The sequence below is a fragment of the Seriola lalandi genome, unplaced genomic scaffold (genome assembly GCF_002814215.2).
Source record: "Seriola lalandi dorsalis isolate HSWRI2012SDOR001 ecotype SW California unplaced genomic scaffold, Sedor1 jcf7180002054975, whole genome shotgun sequence".
NCBI lineage: Eukaryota > Metazoa > Chordata > Actinopteri > Carangiformes > Carangidae > Seriola > Seriola lalandi.
Genome location: NW_019525525.1, coordinates 416370 through 437416, shown reverse-complemented (window position 1 = coordinate 437416; position 21047 = coordinate 416370). Strand labels below are relative to the sequence as shown.

Sequence of the window (21047 nt, the reverse complement as noted above, 5' to 3'; positions counted from 1 at the left end):
TTGTCAATTCCGGTTAATGTTTGTCAGTCTTGTTGATGACTGTAGTATTTAACACTTCTCCTTGCTCAAGTTGTTCTTGTGTGTCAGTTCATTTGGGTAATGCTCATCCTGGCAGCAAGTCATCTGGAATGCATTCAACTTTTGCTCAGGTTTTACAATTTTGCATTTTTGTTTACAATGCAAACCGCGGAGGCAAAGGCAGTAACTACTCTCTGTTTGTATGTTCTGTCATGTACATACAGTATATCTGGTGCCATGAAACAAACAAAAAAAAAGAGTATTAAACGGTAGAGGTTTCACACCATTCATTGAAACCACACATTTCTGATCAAATCTGTACAACAGCAGAGAAACCAGACCGTGAGCTCAGGGCAGAATTCTTAGGTCAGGAACACATCGGATGGGTGGCGTGAGCATGGCAACTGCGGAACTTGAGGATTTTCATTTTAGCGCGCATGTTAACAGGTCAGAGTGCCTATTTTTCATGTGTGCCGTGCGCATGTCCTAGCAAAAATAAACAGAGAAAAAGACCTGTTGATCATACCAGCGACATTACATACAACTGACACCTTCCACTATAATTGTCAATGTGTATGCTGCATCTGAACATGATACAGACATGAAAAAATAGAAGTATATATTTTTTTAAACCATTTTAGCAGCTGCATGTGGAGACAGTGCCCTTTTAGTGACGTGTTTTGCCAAAAAAAAAAGAAAAAACGAAAAGAAAAGTCAGGAATTCATTAAAGTTATACGTTAAGAAACCTCCAAAAGATAGAGCTGGCAGCAGCAAAGACGTAGCCAGTGTGAACACACGCGTGGTTCTCGCAGCAGTTCAGCGATGTCAGCCGCCACGCTCATGCAAAGCAGGCGGTGTGTTCCCAGCGTTAGGCCTAATTAGGGCAGTCCAACACAGCTAACCCAGGTGGCTGACCACTTGGCATAGCAATTTGCAAATACTTATCCTTATCTAATTATTTGAAAGTCTTTATATTTTATAATAGTATATATTTTATATTTTTTTTATAACCATGCTCTGTTCTGAAAGTGAAACCAGATTTTCAAAGCTACAATATGAACAATGTTAACACTATAGAGACACCACCAACAAATTTGAGCTTTAGGTGAAGCGTAGCTCTACGCGACGCACCACATACATCAACACACCACAAACACAGTCACAGAGGAGGTTCACACAGAGCAGTATTTGCTGGACCTTGAGTTGTGTATTTGTCAGGACATAAACAAATGAGAAATGATTGATGCAGCAGAAATTTATTATGGACTCAAAACAATAAAATGATGAAAGAAGTGCCCTATATAACAAAGCAGAAGAAACCTGTGTTGAACAAGGAAAATAACGGCGATAATGATGATCAGGTATTGTTGTGTTGTGTCCAAGTGAACACCATCCTAAGTACAAAATGACAGAAAAAAATCATAGTAGATACAGCTGAATGGTTGAAAACTGAATAAGGCTTGCATTTCTCTTCCTGGTCCTTTTGCCATACTTATTTCCTCGCCATTAGCCTGTCTGGTCTCCAGCCTTGTCCAAGTCCTCAGAGACAGACGGAGCATCTTTCTGTTGAAATACATTGTTAATGTTGGATGGTTGGAGGGAAATTCATACAACATTACACCAATTATCATTTCAGACAGAGATTTTAAAACAAAAATATACAATTTCTATTAGAAAACAAGACTTTTTGTAGAGTGACTTGTATACAATTCACATGCAGACACTCCTGGGATCACCCAGTGTTTGTAATGGAAATGCTAAGTGTGGAGGGTTATTTTGTTTCTTCAGGATACTATTTTGTGTCTTTGTGGTTTTGATAGTCATATAAAGGCAACAAAGGCATTTCAAAAAGAGAAAGATTTATAGTTAAAAAATTGTCAACGTTTAACAATTATTAAAACGCCTCCTGATATTATGCGTTGTTGTTTCCTTATTAAAGCTCACCACAGATCCTTCTTCTTGCCACTTGTTAAAGGAACAGGTCAGCCATTTTATGTATTCCTCTCTAACCTAGAAAATACAAAGAAATACAACTTGTTAAGAGTTATGTGTTAATGCTATGAAAAAGAAAGAGGGCTACTGTTATTGCTGTCATTAGTTAGTAGCAGTGCTCTGTGAAAAAATATCACTGAACTGCATAAAGAGTTTACCTCCTTATTGAGCAGGCAGTGGACGATGAAGAGGAAGGTGCCCTGCTGGGAGTTTAGGATTATGAAAAGGACTTGAAAAAAAAGGTTCGTCTGGTACAGGCCCAGAAGCCAGGTACAGCCCAGAATGACAAACTGGGCCAGGATCTTGAACACAATCAATCTGCAAACCAAACAAATACAAAGTGAGCGCAGAGTAGCTGCCAACTACTCAGTGACTCTGCACTTAGAATCAAACGGCTTTTTTCTGATTAAACAGATGCAGTGTACTTTGTTTGTTGCACTTTGTAGTTAATGGTCGAACACACACACACACACTCACCTTGTATCTTTGGACTGAGAGACATCACTCTTCATGTTGGCCAAGGTGGGTCTCAGACTCCATAAAGTAGCACAGAACAAGACGCAGTTAAGCTAACAGAGGAAACACATTTAGAATGAGTTTTGAGGTGTCCTTATTATCCCTCATTTCAGCTGCTTATACTATAACATGCTAATAGACTCACTGCAAGGACAGTAATCACTGGTCCTGTTAAAGCCCAGTTGAAGTTGCGTTGTTGTGACAGCCAGCACCTGTAATTCACACATTACACACCATTATCCAGACTTATAAAGCTAAAAACCCATTTAAGTACAGAGGATAAAAATTCATCGTAAAGACACAACCAATCTGTGTATCACTGTGTATGCTACTCACACCTCTGCCTCAGTAGCACCATATCCATCAGAATACACCAGTGCAGAAATACCCACGATCACAAATGGAACCCCATAGCCAATCAGGTAGAGAATTGGCCGAGGGAGGCCATCCCTCTGGATGACCTGCACCTTGGAGAGCCTTCGGACCAGCAGGTGGAGCTGCAGGGCCTCCAGCAGCATCCACACAAAACTTGCGATAACTAAGAAGTGGAGAAGCCCGGCCATGACGGTGCAGGCCAACTGTGGAAACACAGAAGATGAATCTTGAAACCGATAAAATGCTTTCTCCTTTCTTTTATCCTCCAAACTTCATGCACAACTGTTAACACTGCCAGCAGATCATTCTTTGTTTTAGTTTGACCCCTATAAAATGCATGTGTGAGGGCCCATGTAGTCTTTTTGAAAGCAATAACAACAACAACCTGCATCTTAATCTCACTGTACCTCTTGTTCAACATATCTGTCATTCCACAGCAGCAGTAGATGAGACAAGGCCAGGCTGATACAGAGGTGAAGACGGGCCGTGTTGTTGATCTTGGGGTTCCAGCTACACAGGAGGAAGGTGAGGATGGCCAGTGCAAAGAAGAATAATCCGAAAATCACACACACCCGGTTCAGCCACTCTAAGAAAGGATCCTCTGGTGGAGGCTGAAAAGCCAAAAGACACATAGTGCAAACATATGCTGTGATCAGCCTGATGTCGGGTGTGGGAACCTGCATTAGCAAATACACATCCACACATACAAATCTATAATACCTCGCCTATCTGCATGATGAGGGCAAATGTGGAGAGATGAGAGCAGCTGCACACTGTGTAGTTTTCATTAGTGTGCGCAACCCAACAGCCCTCTACTGACCAACGCATAGTCTTAGTCTTTTCTCCTCTTTTTTTACTTCCTTCTCCCATTGCTGTCTCCTGTGTTTTGTACTCCCAGTACACACAGGTTACCAAACCAGATTCAGGTACTGCCTGATGGAACCAGAGAAACAAACAACTTTAGATATGCTGTAAGATTGCATTGCATTTATCTTCAAACGTAGATGGATAAATAAATTTGGCCCGCACCTTCTTGTGATGGATGGTAAAGTTGACAGGCTCTGTGAGGTTGGTGTTGTTCATTGAGGGCAAGATTGCAGTGATAACATCTGAGTACATTTCTGTACTGTTCTCTGTTTCAAAGTATTTGTGGCTAAGAAGACTCTCCATCCCATTTAATGTCATGAAGGCAGCTGCTGCAGAACCTGGGAATGCACACATTGTGAGGATGAGCAACACTTTTAAACACCTTAAAATACCACTTTACAATACAGTCAGTTTTAGTGTTGTGAATATGTATGTCATATTGTGAATGGTGACACTTGTTTTCTTCAGTTTATCTACTGTTTGAGAGTTAACTTTAAAATGAATCTCTCCTAAGCACACAGGGATAACATAAAATTGACAAAATAAAAGTAGTTAAGGTTAAGTCTGTGCAGGGTGATTTACTATGGCGAAAATTAATTTAAAAAAAGGTGGGCAATATACTGTACCTAATGTGTAGTATACATGGCTGCAACATTGCAGGTATGATTCTTTAAAAAAAAAAAAACATGTATACTTTTGTAATTGCTATCATCTTTTTTTGATTATGAGCTTTTTCTCACCATTGTTGTTCGTAGCCATACTTTCCAGATTGATCTGCATGCTGTTTCTATTACACGAGAGAAGAGAGCTCTCGCCACTGATGTTTCCTGGTCCGATAGTTTCGAGACTTAAATCTAACACGCAGATTAGTGTTACAATAGCTTGATTTGATGTCCACCCAGTCCAGATACAGTAAATGTCTACACTGAAGTAAGATGAACCTGTCTTACCCATTGTTGGACTCCTCATGGTTGTCTTGGTTTGGTTCTGACCTGGCTGCACCATCGCAGACACTAAACGGTCTGAAATGCCCAGAATCACGCTGCCGGTCTCCCCGTCGCCTTTGCTGCTCACTGTGATTGACTTGGCACGTGGTCCAACACCTGACACTTCCTGTAATGATTAAAATACTTGTGATAAAGAACTGACCTGGCTGGTGATACAAACACAATGTAGCACAAAAAAAACGTCCCCCAAAAGCAACTCAGTTATAGCGATTTATGGAACATTTACCATAGATGCTGAGAAGCTGTTTGCTACAGTCTGCAGAGAAAAGCACAAGAAAGAGAGGCAGAGTTGAATTCATTTCCAGTTTATGTGAAACTAGCTCTGCACACTTCAGGAAATCCATGTTTCTAAGCGCTCGAGTGTAGAGATCTTCATCTTCATGAAATCGGTCATAACTGATCAATTTCACCAGTTGTCCTTTTCAAAGGTTTCTAGTGGGGGACCACCACTCATTGCTGTCCACTTACCGGTTCTGGTAAGACTATGCCTTCATTTTCTATCAGTTGTTGATCCATGTTGCCAAGAAAAGCTCTCTCTTTTGTCTGCCCCTGCAGCAAATACAACAGCAAAAGAATGTAGTTTGCAGCGTTTAATATTTAAACCTTTATATCTTGTGGCAAATGATGTAATTATTTGAGCAACATGAGATATCCCAACATTTTCATATCTGCCTACTCACATTACAAGTGTAGTGGTTTAGTGCATCTGTGTGTGGTGAATGACCCAGTCTCTAGCTGTGTACCCCTCTAAAGTCACTGTTGCATACTGAATGCTAACAACACAAAGGTGTCATTATTAAAAATATGTATTTGTGTAAGTTCTAGATTTTATTGAGGCATGAGTAATTTGTCAAGCTAACTAACTTGTGTCCTGGGGAACTTGGATCTATCCATAAGATGAAGCAATGAAACCTAAATTTGATTCTGCTCATTTTGGGTTTTTTTTGGTGATATACTGCATCATCTTACACGTCTTTGTGTTTGCAAAATTGGTTGGCTAGTAAGATTGTTCTTCTCCACAATGCCACTTTGTTGATCATATTTACCTCGGGGGGTTTTATCTCATCTAGAATCTGCTGAAGACCTGTTGAGTCAGTGTAAAAGTCAGTGTAAAAAGCATGTACAGGTCTTTCACCACTTCAGAAAATGACAGTATACTGTACGTACTGCAACCAATTGCATCCAAAGCTTACTTTGACAAAATGAAACACCCAAACTCCACACAATTCCAGTTGATGGGTAGAATCCTTCTGGACAAGAACAATAGAAGGTCCCTGGTGCGTTTGTGCACACAGTTTGTTTACCACATAGTCCTGGTGTCTCACTGCACTCATCTATATCTGTAGAGAAAGAAAACACATACACATGAAAGTAACATGTATAATAGTAAAATCATAAGTCACATAAGTCAGTAGTGCACACACACCTGTGCATGGGTTAGATATACTGGCAATCACGCCTGGGTTGATTGGCCGATAACCAGGGAAGCAGGTGCAGACATAAGATCCGATTGAGTTTGTGCAGTTGGCATTAGGACCACAGATGGTAGAATATTTTACACACTCATCAACATCTGCCAAGTACAAGATACACAAATGAAGCAATAAAGAGATGGTTTTGTCTATGACTTTTGACTTCAAGACAATCTGAAAATTGATTTGCAGTTTTCCATCTGTTCCTAGACGCTGAAAAACCTCTTGCATCTGAAAACCATCAGTCCAAATACCAATACAGATGTTGGTCTCGCTGGGGTCCTGGTCTGGTTGAGTTGGTTCGTAACCCAGTTGACAAGTGCAGGTATAAGCTCCAGGTGTGTTGGTGCAATCAGAGTCAGGGCCACAGATGGTGGAGTTAAAACATTCATCAGTATCTATCGGAGGAACAGTGAACACAGTTGGCGTGGAAAAAAGGAAATATAAGCAGTGAAATATAAGTTAAACAAAAAAACACATAGCTAAAATAATATTAGTTTTGAGATAAGCTAATGAGAAATAGGAACCAAGTTTCTTCCAGGATAAGAATGCCTGACTAATCTAAGTAGGAAGTTGGTAACTGACCTGAGTGGAAAAAACAGGTATTCTGAGTTGTGCTTTTGAGTGAGAGTGACTTTAGATGCATTGTGGTGCTAAGTGCTGAACAGGTGAGCATCTCAGTTCAAGTAATGCATTGAAATCATTTTACAATAATATGGTTTCTCAGTTGTCCCTGTCCAGTTGATGAAGCCAAATCTGCCTGAAGTTTTTGGAAAATCTAAATGCTATATGTCTGTGAAGGTTCTCAGTCATCTAGGTCATGGTTGTCAATGAAGGGTTGAATTGACCTTGGTGGCAGATACTTGAAGACGTTTCACCTTTTATCCAATATTCATCCATCCACGAAAGTCATTGGAGTTTTTGGATTGAGAAATGTGTTTCATCCCTTTCCAGAAGATTTAAACACCATTCACACTTGGCTTCATGTGACTCCAACGACACGAACGATTAACAAACCAAGTCACACCAATTGCCTTGATAACGACTACACAGTCAGTCAGTTAAAACTGAAGCAGCTTCTTGGACTAGAGGCGAAACATCTTCAAGTATCTACAGCCAAGTTCAGTTCCCCTCAATTCTTTTCTTGGATAAAGGCTATATTTGCTCTTAGTGAAAAAAAAACTCACAAATGCATTACATTACAACACTTTATTCAATAGAAGTGTACCATTGGTAGCTGTGTTGAGTAAAAGCTTAGAGAACATGACAAAAAAGCTAGTCTTTATAATTTGGTTATGTGTAACATTACTGTAAACACACCTTGGCAAAAAGGCGTTGCATCGGGTTCAAGGTGGTAGCCTTTATGGCATTCACACACAAAACTTCCTGGGTTATTGACACAGGTCCCATCATCTCCACAGATATTCTCAAGACACTCGTTAATATCTATAAAAAGAAAAAAAGAGTCGCAACTTGTATAACACAAATATGCCACTGCAGCTCAGCGGAAAGATACACTAATCTGAGCTCGACAGTGAGACAAAATTGTACCTGCGCATGGGTTGGAACTTCCAGGTGGTGATGCTGGATCTGTCGCATTGAATCCATTCAGACAGCTACAGAAGAATGCTCCAATGTTGTTGGTACAGTTGGAGTGAGAACCACAAATGTCCGCAGTCCTCTGACACTCGTCTATGTCTGCCAAGAGATGTTACAGATAAAAGTTTAAGGTGGGAAGTACAGTACATGCTTGCCAAATGTAGGCCGTAAGCTTCCATGAAGCATCCCAATGTACTACCTACTACTACAATTATCTACTACTACTACTAGTAATAGATAATGGCAGTAATTGTAAATCACAATGTGATTCATAATAGTTTCGATGAACTAAAACGTACTTACCAACACAACCATATGAATCTGGTGTGGGTAGGTGTTCTGGAGGGATTTCATAACCAGAAATACACCTACAGCCCCCATCAGATGAACAGTCAGCAAGTGGTCCACAAGAGTCTGGGTTACACACATGATGATCTAAACAGAGATAATGCACACACACATACACATGGTGAAAAGATAAAAATAGATCTCCTTAACTGCATTGGATAAGACATGTCAATATAAAGCAAAGAATGTCAATGAATAATCATTCCTTACAGGTTATATAACCCGCATTGCTATGTGGGTGACTTGATGGTTTGAATATGTAGAATCCTCCAGGACAGAGGACCACGCTCATTGTACTACTGGAAGTTGAGCAGCTTCCGACATCCCCGTATGCAGTCCCTGTTGTTGCACTGTCAGATTCAGTTGTAGGATATGAAAATGCAAGACGAATAGGATATTCGGTACCACCAATAGGGCCACCATGGCAGTTTGTAATGATTCTGTCTCCACCAATCCCTGTGAAGCGCCACCACTTCCCAACAAGTCCCGCATCAACGTTCTTTGGGTAGCCAGGGAAGGATGATGATGTAAACAATAGGTTGCGCCATGGTTCAGTTCTGTTTGTGTATTGGTCACAAGAGCCTACATGGAACAGCAAAATTTAATGAATGTCAATAATAACAAACATACACACAAACAAATGACTGTTATTTCACCTATAGCCAAAATGTGTATCTGATGTTTACAATTTAACGTCATCCATACCAGCAGGAAAAACACAATGGCCACGGATGAAGAGTGAACCTTTAAAGCACAAAGACAGACATGTTGTTTCTAAGAACAGCTGTCAGACGTCTAATAAAGGATTAAATGACAAATTATGAGGTTTATCAGCAAGACTATTACAGAAATAAGCTTAATGATGAACTGGCGCTGATGATACTGATGACAAGAAACAGCTGTACTTACACAAATTTATATACATTTGGGTAAAAAAACTATAAAATACATAAACATATACTAATTTTCCTGCAATGATCCTAATTGTAGATCTGAATCTAGATTCACATAGTAAAATAACCAGAGGATTGTGCAGCTTTAGCAGGGCTGTACAAAGTGAAGGTATATGGTAATATTTCATTTTCACATTATATAAAGTTATAAAAGTTAGTGAACCCTTTTGAATCACCTGTATAAATCTGTCATGAAATGTGGTCAGATCTTCATCCAAGTTACAGTTATGGACAAACACAATTATACTAACTAATAACACACAAATCATTGCATTGTTCCCATCCATATTGAAATCATCATCATTCAAATATTCACAGTGGCTGGAAAAAAAATATGTGACCCACTCAGCTAATGGCAATTAACAAAAGTTCATTGGAGTCAGCAGTTAGCAAACCTGGAGTCCAATTAATGTAATAAGATTGAAGGTGTGAGGTGTGGGTTAGAGCTACTTGGACTTGCAAACACCCAAACATTTTGAGTTGGTTGAGGACCTCCATCCTTTCGTGATTGAAGGGGAAATGAATTCCCAAGTTATATTCCTAAGGTATCACACAGGACAATGTGAGGGTGGCTGTCCACCTGCTGAAGCTCAGTAGAAGCTGGGTGATACAGCAGGTCAATGATCCTAAACATCAAACTAAATCTACTACAGAATGACTTCAAACAAAGAAAATCCACCTTCTGGAGTGGCCCAGTCAGAGGTTTCAGGTTGTATTGAAAACAAGGATTTACTTACCGTTTCCACCAGCACTGTCAATGTTTAATGGTTGCATTCAATAAATATGCAATGGATTGTAATTGTTTGTGTGTTATTAGCTTAGGCATATTGTGTCTGTCTTTCCTTGTTACTTAGATGAAGATAATTTTCTTGCCACTGTATAGAAAACATGAATGAACTCACCTAGGAGAAGTGAAAAGGCACAGCAGTTCATCATGACAGGTCCCACTCCGCCAAATATCAATTATCACTGTTTAAGCTACCTATATGTACATTTTAGAAATTTGCACAGCATCCAGAACCTGTTTTTACAAGGTTTGGCACTAATGCAAAAAACAATGCAAATAATGGAAAAGCTTTAAGTGTAACACAGCTCATGTCAAGACGTGAGGAGGGGAGAGAGGTCTGAGTGGCACGCTGCAATATATTTGTGTTCCCTACATAATAGAAAAACACTAAAAACAACACTCTGTATCTGTACAAAATGAATAAATGAACATATTACTCAAAGAAAGACTGATGAAAAACAAGTGTATATGTACCTATAGGCTATAGTCCAGAATAAACATTATTTCAATTTACATCAGGATATGTTATCAGAAGTGTCAGCCATTGTGAACGTTAACTATTCAGCCAACAGGTGTTGTCTATAACCATGATTTAAAAAATGGCGATCTCTTTCTCATTCAAAATATGTATTTTTGTCAATTTTCTTTTTCTTTTTTGTATTAGATATTTCTGTGTATATATTATTATTTAGTGGGAATGCAATACTCATGTTACATACATTATCTTATGTTACATTATCTTATGTTAGCTTTATTATCATTATTTGATCACAATGTGTACATGTTTTGATAGATCAGATACTTTTGTTTCAAAAAATTGTTAATCAATACATTTTTTCCCTTAGACAGCTTGAAAGAAAGATATTAATTTTAGATTAAACAGATTTTGTCTAACCAAGTCATAATCATAAAATGTTAAATGTGTGGCACACATGCTTTAGACCAAATGATCATGACTTCAATATTTTATTTATCTATTTTGATTTAAGCCCATCAGAGGCATACAATCTTTTTATACTGCTCCTCTGCTGTTAAAATCACCATTTCTCAGTGGGCATATATGTGTTTTTGCATGGGCTGAACATTCACAAATGTGTCATCATAGCCTTAGTTAAGGTATATAACATAAAAAAGCATGTGCTTTGTGGAATCACATGCACCAGTCACTTAGCATGGATACAAATAGTGAAACACCTCAGGAGATGGAGTGCATGCGTCACCTGTCATGTCAATTTGTCTTGTAAAACTGTAACTTGGTACTGCTAAGGTTGTATGTAAATAACTTACAAATCCCCAAATACAAAGGGAGAAGAAAAGACTGATGTTTTTAAGGCAGTGGCTACTATATGTCATGTCTGAACAATTAAAGCCAACAGGTTTTGACATCTTAATGAGTATGCAACTAATATCTTACATGTCTGGTCTTGATTGCTTTAATTTTGGTAAGCAGTAAAAATTATATCACATGCCACAAGATAATACCAAACAAACAAAGAAAGTAATCTGAAAATTTTAAATAAATGTGGCCAAAAATATTTCGTACTGCTCATATCAATGGAAAATCATTGACAGCAAATCACAATGAAATGATTAACAAATCATTTGAAAAGAGATATCACAGGAACTTAAGAATTTTTACTCTTCCTCTGCACTATGTAATGCATTCAAGTAATCAGGCCTGCAATATTACCATTTGTGATTGAAGTGTAATTTACTATAGTATAGTCCAACGTCCGGTGAATACTTTCAAAATAAAGTCACCAGACTGACGCATTTAGAAACTAAATAAGAGGGAAATATTGTGATATTAATCCAATTAATTGCTCTTGTGGTTAAAATCGTGGTCTTTTTACGCAACAATAGTAAAACTGGCTTTAAAGCAGGGTCAACCCAAGCCCTAGCGAGCTTCACAAAGAAAGTGTTGCGGAGTGAGCTGCTAGGAACCATTTGTATTCGAGTCCACGTTTCTTGACGACTATTTATACTAACGGAACAAGCATAGTGAGAGTGCGCGAACCGGTAAATCAGCGAAATTTGTTTGTTTGTGCGTATTCTCTAGATATATGCACGTCTATACAACCCGTGTTTTCGTGCCCCTGTGTTTTACATAAATGCACCGTGAGTTTGAAGCTTTGCTTTCCCAGTAACAGTTAGCAGGAGCCGTAAACTCCTGCTAAATGTGTAGCTACTGTTTATTTTAGCTGCAAGAGCTAAAGGTAACGGAACAAAAGTATCTTAACAAAAATGCCGCCCACTGGAAGTCTTATGTTGCGTTTACTGATGTGTTGTTATTTTAATGTTAATTAATTGCATTAGACAGGGTCTCACTGGTCATATAATGTTCTGCTAAAATGGATTAAATTTACTTTGTAATTCAGTTGTTAGCTAGCTTAGTGTCTCTAAGATAAACAAAAAGATACTTATCATTTAGCTCTTTAATTCACTTTTAACTGAGTTAAGCTTATTATTAACGTAACTTTTGTTTTTTAGTAGTGCATCCAATTAACCTGAAGCAGCTATTGATGTGGTGAGTAAATCCAGACATCGACGACCAACCATGACTTCGCTGGTAAGTTTTGATTTTACCCTACGGCAAAATCTAACTTTTTTCCTTGTTTCAAAGTGTATGGTAGCTGTGCATATCTTCGTATACGTAGACAATATTATTATTTACTTCAGCCTATCAGTATCACTGTCCTCTGATAAAGTTTAAAATACACCATGGTCTGATTGGTACTGTATATCCCTCAAAGTACATTACAGATGTCCTCTAAAAGAAAACCTGTGGATCTATTTGTCTTGCAGGGGAGCAGCAGTTCCTCAGCCACAGAATACACTGTGCGAGTTCCCAAGTGAGTAAGATGGACTGACATTCAGATATCCACAGGAAAGTGTCGGGATTAACTATGTCATGTGTCACCGCTTTGTATAATAAAAGTTGAAAAAGAAAAGCTAGAAGGAATAAGTAGTATGGAATTTGTGTTTTGCAGCCATTTGCAGTATAATATATAAAAAAAATTATAAGCTTAACTTATGTGTGTGGCATCTATAGGATGATGTGTTTATGCTGTAGGTGACAGTGAATGTAGGTGTTTGTCTGCTTTAAATTACTCATGATCTGGCAACTATTCCTGCAACCCTTTGTCTGTCCCACAGAAACACCAGCAAGAAGTACAACATCATGGCTTTCAATGCAGGAGACAGAGTCAGCTGTTCAACATGGACACAGGTGGGCTTCATATTAGCGTGTCTTTGCATAACAGATGAACTCCACTTGCCAAAAGGTTGGGAACAGGCTCAGTTCTGAGAGAAAAATGACCAGCTGTGTGGAAATATGAAAAAATATGAAGTCTAAGATGAATAACTTAAGTTAGCAGCCATGACTACCATCTGCCAGTTTAGCATGTCTTAACAACTCCCTCCCATTCCCTCTCCAGGCTCGTATGGAGCGAGACATGAGCGCTCGGCGGATATATGGTGAGGAAGAGACACAGGATGGTGCAGCTGGCAGTGAGTTTGGAAAAAAGCAGCGTGAGGAAGCACGGCGGAAGAAGTTCGGTATTGTGACACGTGAGTTCAAAGTGGAAGACCAGCCCTGGATTCTCAAGGTCAACGGCAAGGCCGGCAAGAGGTGAGGAGGCAACTTCTTTACACTCTGATTCAATCTGATTTACATAAAATCCATGTATTGGTTGAATGTGTGCTTTGTACTTTTTAAGTCAGTTCACAACACATACATTTGTATAAATAAAGAAATTATTATTTTGTTAAATTCTCTCTGAGACGTATTTGCAGGCCTTGATGGAGGATCACTACTGTTCGTTATACAGTCATTCTCTCCCTCTGTCTGTGTGCATGTTTGTGTCAGGTTCAAAGGTATAAAGAAGGGCGGTGTTACAGAAAATGCATCCTACTACATCTTTACACAGTGTCCTGATGGAGCTTTTGAGGCTTTCCCTGTCCATGGCTGGTACAACTTTACACCGCAGGCCAAGCACCGAACTCTCACTGCCGAGGAGGCTGAGGAGGAGTGGGGCAGGTGGGAAAGGGGGTAGCTGTTTGTAGAGGGGGGAAGTTTAGCTCACTGGTGTAGGTGTGTCAAAGTAGATGTCAAATATTTCCTGTCTTTTTTTTTTTTTTTTTTTTTTTTTTTTTAACAGGAGGAACAAGGTGGTGAATCACTTCAGCATCATGCTTCAGAGGCGTCTTCGAGAGCAAGAGCGTGGTGATGATGACGAAGATGAGGCAGATAAATCGGGGAAGAAGAAAAAGAAGGGGGGTAGAGGAGGCGACCTGCGCATTCACGACCTGGACGATGACCTGGAGATGAGCAGCGATGACAGTGACAGCAGTGGGGGCGAAGGTAAGGACAAAGGAACTATATGGGACTGAAAACAGCCATGAGCTCATAGTAAAGCATCCAGTATTCATTTATTCTGCCATACCTGTCCACACCTTCCTTCTTTTTGTCATCATGTAATGTTTTTTTTTCACCAATGACTTGACACCTCTCTCTTAATGCACAGATGGAGAGAGCAAGACAAAAGCCAAGAAAGACACAGGAAAAGGAAAAGGAAAGAAGAAGAAGAAAAAGAATAATGAGAGCGAGGCCTTGGAAGACAGCGATGACGGTGACTACGAGGGTCTAGAGGTGGATTACATGTCAGATGAAAGCAGGTCAGATCCAGTGCGTTGTGACCCACAAACATTCCCTTTTTTGTGGACACTATATGTATGAGGTTTTGTTTGGTTGCGTTTCCTCTTTGATTACTATGTAATTTTCTAAATGCAGCTCAGACGAAGAGCCAGAAAAGGGGAAGCCCAGCAAAGGAGAGGACCTCCCTAAAGGTTAGACTGTCTGTGGTTGAACATTACTGATCTATTAAGACACTGCTGATTTCATGCATGTATAATATATATGATGAAACATCTTTATCAATGTTTGTCCTTCATAGGGATTGATGAGGCATCTGAAAGTGAAGAAGAGAGTGAGGAGGAGAAACAGAATGAGGAGGAAGCAAAAGAAGAGGAAGAAGAGGAGGAAGGAAAGAAAACCCCGGTCCAAATGGAGAAGAAGAAGAAAAAAGGTACACTCCTCATGGAGACAGATGGCAATTTGACAAGTACATGCTTGAAAGAGGTCCTAATAAACATGGTTAGTTTTAAATGATAGTCCCTTCTGCTTGATTTTGAGTTGTATGGGTTTGTGTGTCACAGACAGCAGCGGAGAATCGGACAGCTCTGACGACAGTGACATCGAGGGAGAGACAGCTTCTGCTTTGTTCATGGTGGTTAGTGTGTGTGCGGCTGAATAAATGGATAGTGTATTTTATAGGCAGAATGTGCATTAGTATAAATTTGGTGTGATCACCTTTGACATGAAAAGTAAGAGGGTGATTAGTTTCAAATGGATGTGTTCAGTCACTGTGCAGCTAATTGGAGTTAGTTGCACTGTTCTGTTTTAGCAGCTAATTTATTTTGGTTGGGAGTGTGTGAATGGTTCTGTATTTACATGTGTGTGGTGTTTTCCTTTTTGTTCTAATCAAACATCACTGTGTTGCCCCCCGGCTCTCAGAAGAAGCGAACTCCTCCTAAACGTGGAGGTGGGCGTGGCTCTGCAGGCAGCTCCAGGACTGGCAGTCGTCCTGGGACACCATCCATAGACTCTGCCACCACCTCCAATACACTCCGTGCTGCTGCCAGCAAGCTAGAGCAAGGTGTGTGCTCATGTACCACTAATGCACACACCCATCCCAAAATTATAGTTGAACAAGACACAAGACAGATGTTTTTATGTTAAACTTTAAAAAGTCGCCATCAATAAAAACTTGGGGTCCCTCGTTTGTTTGTTTTTTCATTCCAACTAAATCTCTGTTTCCCACAGGTAAGAGACAGACTCAGGGTCCAGCCACTGACTCACCAGCTGCCAAAAGGCTGAAGATGGAGCCCAGCAGTCAGAGCCCTGTTCCCTCTGGGAAGAGCACACCTCAGCCTCCATCAGGAAAGTCCACCCCCAGCTCCAGGTACTTTGTTTTTTTATGTCTCTTTAAATATTAAGCTATTTATTTCTTCTGCGATTAATGTGAAACTGTAAAACGTATCACAGTTGACAAAGCTGACGCTGGCGTTTGTGAACAGAGTAAAAGCTGTGTTCTTTCCCATTCATCCGGCCCACAGTGATGTGCAGCTAACAGAGGAAGCGGTCCGACGCTACCTGATCCGTAAACCGATGACCACCAAAGACCTGCTGAAGAAGTTCCAGACCAAGCGCACAGGTTTGAGCAGTGAGCAGACTGTCAACGTGCTGGCACAGATCCTGAAGCGCCTCAATCCAGAGCGCAAGAATGTCAACGACAAAATGCACTTCTACCTCACTGAGTAACCAATGTAAGTGAGGGACGGAGTGACGGGGGTGGAGAAGGATGGGAAGGAGAGGGAAGGACTTTAAACGAACCTCTTCAGCTGAAACATTTTGGTGTTTTCCAAAACCATGACCTCTGGAAGAGAGGTTGTGTGTGTCTTTTTAATAAACAGCTTGTGTTGTGACATACCATGGGATCAGAGTTTGAAACGGTCTTCACAGGTGGCATTTATCTTATCAAAAAGTATTTTGTTAGGCATCTTGAATTTGTTTTTCATAGTCTCAAATCTCACATTAAACAGCAGAAACTGTGTTAATATTGACTGACAAACAGCTCAGTCTTCGTATGATTTCTCTCAATGTGTGAACAGTTTAATTTAGAACTTGGCGAATGGAAAAAAAAAAATTCTTAGGTAAAGTTTTTCTAATAAAATGTAAAGTGTGCTTCTGTGCAAGGTTTCTCTCTTTGTACCTCATCCTTCATACACACTTAATGGCATGAAATGGTACTTTGAGTTCTTTTGTCCTGATTGCAACTTACTAAAACACTGTTTTGGCTTTAGTTAAATTATTACACAAACATTAGTGCATGGAAATATGAGAGTTTAATACATAAAAAGCATTTAACAAAGATTCTTCTCCTAAAAATATTAAAATATGACAAATTTAAAACCCTAATCAGTCATCTGATAATATGAAACTATTAAATCCTGAATTGAAAAACACATCTCCTGCATCCTCAAGGAGTTAAAATAATATATAAACTACATTCATTATTTGGGATGATGAGTCATTTGTTTCTATTATTATTTAATGATTAGATTATGGTCTTTATTTTGTCAGACTCTTTCTAAATCATTTCAAATGATGAAACGTTTCATTAAATAGTTCAAAGAATTGTAGCTTAAAAAAGACCCTTCCAATAATAGCTCCATGTGAAATTTCTTCGAAGAGATTAAAAACTGAAGAGGCTTCAATAGAGTGAAAAGTACACCGGAACCCCCAAAATAATATTAAGATAAAAAGATGCAGTGGTTCATTTTCAGGGCAGTACTTGGTCACTTCATGTCCGGGCAGTATCATAGTTGGTCATGAACCAGTCACAGGTCATCTTTATGGCTAGGAAGAGAGACAAAAGCAAAAACTGATTTCAGACACATTAAAATATTTATTTAAACCTCAATCAGTCTGTAAGTTGAGAAGCACTGACGTATCTCGCACCGAGGCTAACAATGAATTCTGACCTTCCTTAAGGGGAGTGAAGGTGAAGTCAGGAAGGTAGCGTCTTAGTTTGGAATTGCAGGCCGTCTTCTTCATCTGGCCATCGGATAGAGTGGTGTCAAACTGATATGAGGTGTCAAGGAGAAACCACATGGTAATTATGGTTATGGAATTCATTAGTAGTTTTTTTTTAAGAACAAAGATGGCTTTCTTTGCTCAATAAAGGGAAATTTGTACATAATCTTAGAAATAATCTCTTAAAATAGGAAATAAGATTCCTATTGATCTAAAAGTAATAACTGTGTATCCCAGGTTCACTGAAGCATCTCTGCATATATCATAATTAAACTGCTCTATATCGGTGTTGTTTGGGAAATGTCTGAAGGATACCTGTATTTTGCCTTTGAAGTCAAGAGCCTGTGCAATCATGTCCACAGCCTCTTTGATTGAGACCTCATCCTCTTCCCCCACTGAAACCAAATCAACAGTGAAAAATTCATGAATGAACAGTGCACAAACGGTCACAAATCTCTATATCTTGAAATAATAACTAACTTCCTGCATTGCCTTTGGTGTAAAACATAAGATACCTATAATGGGCACAAAAAGTATACAAGGGTGAACATGGCACTGCACTCACCAGAGACGATAATGGGGTCGATCTCTTCATATTCTCTGAGGACCCAAATAATTAAGCGGCCCACATCCTGAGAATAAACACAGACAACAGGATTTAGTCAGTGTAGACTCACACAGCCGGTTGTAGAACACAGATACTTTACCAGAGAATAGATGAACTGTCTTCTAGGAGCTCCAGAGCCACACACATTCACAGGAGTCCCTTCCTCTGTGAGAGACACCGGAGAAAACAGATTACCTGGTTATTGTCTGCGACGTGTGTGTTATTCATTGCTTGCAGTCCGTGTGTGAATCAAGGATTTGTGTGTGTGTGAATTAATCACTTTTGGCTTTGTATGTCTTGTTAATGAGCGCTGACAGCACATGGCCATTTTCTATGTTGAAGTTGTCATAGGGGCCAAACACGTTGGTCGGGATGACTGCGGTGTAACGATGTCCATACTGCTGAAAGTAGGCCCTGTCAACACACAGACACACACACACACACACACAGATTGAGGACCAGACACAAGACGTGAAGCTTTAAAAGTCTTTTAGTGGCTGTTTTTTTTTTTTTCTTTTGCCCAGCCAGACGTTACATGAACAGGCCTTTCACATATTCAAGTGGTCTGAAAAGAGAGCAGCGAATGTTATATGTGCACCTGGCTCATCTTTATGCATGTTTTCACAGAAGCGGTAACATGTGGACACAGCCACGCCTCAGTTTACCTGTTCTGAACATCAATCATCCTTTTAGCATGTGAGTACCCAAAGTTGGAGTCATGAGGTGGCCCATTGTGTATCTTGGGAGAGTGGAGAATCACAGTGAAGACAAAGTTAGACCAAAGCCCTTTGCCAAAGTGCTAACTGCTGTTCTTCATTTCATGGCTCTGAAGCAATATTGTGTCCTAATAATTACTGTCAGGGTTTGGTGTCATTTAGGGAAACAAATATTGAGAAGTGTGATGATCCCTTTTTAGGAAATTTGTGCCAATCATTGCCAGGTATTCTTGTCACAATTTGCCATTTATTTTTCTTAATTTACAATAAAACTACTTTTATTGGATTATATACATACAGCATGATCCCAAAACACCCGTAATCTCCCTTAACTTATCGTTGTTGGCTGTTACCCAAAAAAATAAAATCATATTTAGAGGAGCTACATTGGGTGAATAAAGGCTTTTAAAGGAGCTTACCATGGTCTCATCGATGGGGTATGTAGTTTTGTCAGGGAAGATACAACTGGACAGGCAAGACACGACCTTGGTAACACCCATGTCATGAGCTGTTTGTAGTACGTTGTCATTGATCTTGATGTTGTCCCTCTGTGAAGGAGTCAGACTGTCACTGACTGGCCATTGCAGTTAATAGACAATGTAGACATTTTGTGTAGACCTCACTTCTACAGTTGGGTCAAAATATATTTTCCTGCTACCGTTTATAATTTGCATTTGTTTGACAAGCGTGATATGGCAGCATTCTCTCACCAAGAATTGCAGGTTCTCTCTCATGTGTAAATAGAGTCCTCCCACTTTGGCAGCTAGGTGGATGACATGAGTGGGACGATACTTCTCGAACACAGCCCTGGTCTGTCCGACATCTCTGTTAATATTTTAGTACACTGTTTTAACGCATTTATTTCCACTTTTGATTAAAAAAAAAAAGGAAAACCATACAGGTTTGAAAAATCACTGTTTATGTTCCTGTGCTTGAATGTTTGAGCTAGAGAAATGAATGAGGTACAGTACCTGTGAGCACAGATGTTTATTCCCTATACTGGAGTTTTGATGTGTACAGTATAATACAGTAGAAGACTCACACACAGCAAACACATATAGTACATATAGCATCGTTCTACAATTGAGAAAATAATGAAAAGAAAAAAATTCAAAAGAAAAACCACTGAATTATAAGGTTTGTCCAAACCTTTGACTGGTACTGGTACATTAAAGAGAGTGTAGCTAAATAAGAGCATAGCTGATCATAATTTTTTCCCTTTTAGCAATTTATTGAATATAGCTGTTGTACAATTAGTTTGACTGTGCCATAATAGCTTTACAATGTAATGATGTTTCCTCCAGTGGGCGCAAAGCAAACACCCTGATCTCAGCATACTAAGCATGGGTTAGCAAGAGTGGTGATGTAGACTGAGATGTGGCAGCCAAATCATGCACCAGTGACAGGACATGAAAATTTGCTCCCTGGTGCCGGCATTGTTAGTGTTGTAACACAACAGCTGTAGATGTATTTGTTTAGACACATTCTGGTGAAAGAAACAACTTACACAAGATCTGCATCAGTAGAAGAGAGGAAGATCCATTGTTCTCCCTCATGTTTCCCACCTTCCTTTTGCACAACATGTTCAATGGCTTTACCAACCAACCCCGATCCACCAGTCACCAGGACACACATTGGCCCTGCGTTGATCTCTGACCCCATTTTCTATATATGAGCTGTTTTTTTAGAGAACTGAGAGAAGATAAAACAGAAAACAGGTATCGTGATCCCAATAAATGTGGTCCTCGTTCTATTGCTATGAACATGAAACATTAATGCATTATATTTGCATAAACCTAGATATCTTATTGCCATAAATAAGGACTCTCAGCTGAAGATAACATAAAAGTATCGCATTCCTAGTGCCGTCATGTTCCTTACCTGTGCGTTAGAGTGCTGCAGGACGTGTTGGTATCAGTGCACAGTGAAGAGTGTTTTTCTAATCCTGGACTTGTTAGGCAGGACTGCCAAGGCAGTTGCATGAGGTCAGTTACGACTCCTCCTATGCCTCTGTCTACCGATTCATAGAGAAAATGAGCAGCTCACGTCCACTGGTTGTTAAGTATTTTTGACTGTTGAAGTTATTAAACTTAAATAACCGGGGGTTTGGACTGTTGCACGAAACACCAGTG

General features: G+C 39.6%; 3 protein-coding genes across 9 annotated transcripts; 1 reads left to right on the top strand and 2 right to left on the bottom strand.

The window, feature by feature from the left end:
* Positions 1-1266: 1266 nt before the first annotated feature.
* Positions 1267-8894, bottom strand: LOC111646714 (uncharacterized). The gene is made up of 22 exons (XM_087171085.1): positions 8882-8894; positions 8406-8777; positions 8151-8282; positions 7800-7946; positions 7569-7694; positions 6503-6646; positions 6203-6349; positions 5970-6116; positions 5823-5860; positions 5245-5325; positions 5003-5032; positions 4720-4882; positions 4510-4623; positions 3932-4107; positions 3623-3835; positions 3310-3513; positions 2864-3105; positions 2673-2739; positions 2489-2580; positions 2170-2329; positions 1964-2029; positions 1267-1582 (listed from the first exon to the last, which is right to left on the bottom strand). The coding sequence occupies exons 1-22, from the start codon at positions 8892-8894 to the stop codon at positions 1526-1528; spliced, it is 2931 nt and encodes a 976-aa protein (XP_087027211.1). The 3' UTR covers positions 1267-1525.
* A 2988-nt stretch (positions 8895-11882) lies between these two features.
* On the top strand, positions 11883-16740 carry gtf2f1 (general transcription factor IIF, polypeptide 1). Of its 6 annotated transcripts, none has more exons than XM_023396284.2 (14): positions 11883-11954; positions 12426-12504; positions 12741-12787; positions 13092-13164; positions 13373-13566; positions 13804-13974; positions 14096-14298; positions 14462-14612; positions 14728-14783; positions 14891-15022; positions 15153-15223; positions 15511-15652; positions 15820-15958; positions 16113-16740. In XM_023396284.2, the coding sequence occupies exons 2-14, from the start codon at positions 12493-12495 to the stop codon at positions 16315-16317; spliced, it is 1596 nt and encodes a 531-aa protein (XP_023252052.1). In that variant the 5' UTR covers positions 11883-11954; positions 12426-12492; the 3' UTR covers positions 16318-16740. The 6 variants fall into 6 exon arrangements, with proteins under 6 accessions (XP_023252052.1, XP_023252055.1, XP_023252053.1 ...); XM_023396287.2 differs by having other exon boundaries at positions 11936-11954; positions 12429-12504; XM_023396285.2 differs by lacking the exon at positions 11883-11954 and adding an exon at positions 11961-12053 and having other exon boundaries at positions 12429-12504.
* Positions 16741-16889: 149 nt separating this feature from the next.
* On the bottom strand, positions 16890-20817 carry LOC111646725 (GDP-L-fucose synthase-like). Of its 2 annotated transcripts, XM_023396292.2 has the most exons (11): positions 20797-20817; positions 20423-20607; positions 19626-19740; positions 19335-19463; positions 18865-18938; positions 18480-18613; positions 18300-18364; positions 18158-18224; positions 17908-17987; positions 17541-17640; positions 16890-17415 (listed from the first exon to the last, which is right to left on the bottom strand). In XM_023396292.2, exons 2-11 carry the CDS (start codon positions 20575-20577, stop codon positions 17360-17362), a joined length of 975 nt encoding a protein of 324 aa, XP_023252060.1. In that variant the 5' UTR covers positions 20578-20607; positions 20797-20817; the 3' UTR covers positions 16890-17359. The 2 variants fall into 2 exon arrangements, with proteins under 2 accessions (XP_023252060.1, XP_087027219.1); XM_087171093.1 differs by lacking the exon at positions 16890-17415 and having other exon boundaries at positions 17473-17640.
* Between the last annotated feature and the right edge of the window lie 230 nt (positions 20818-21047).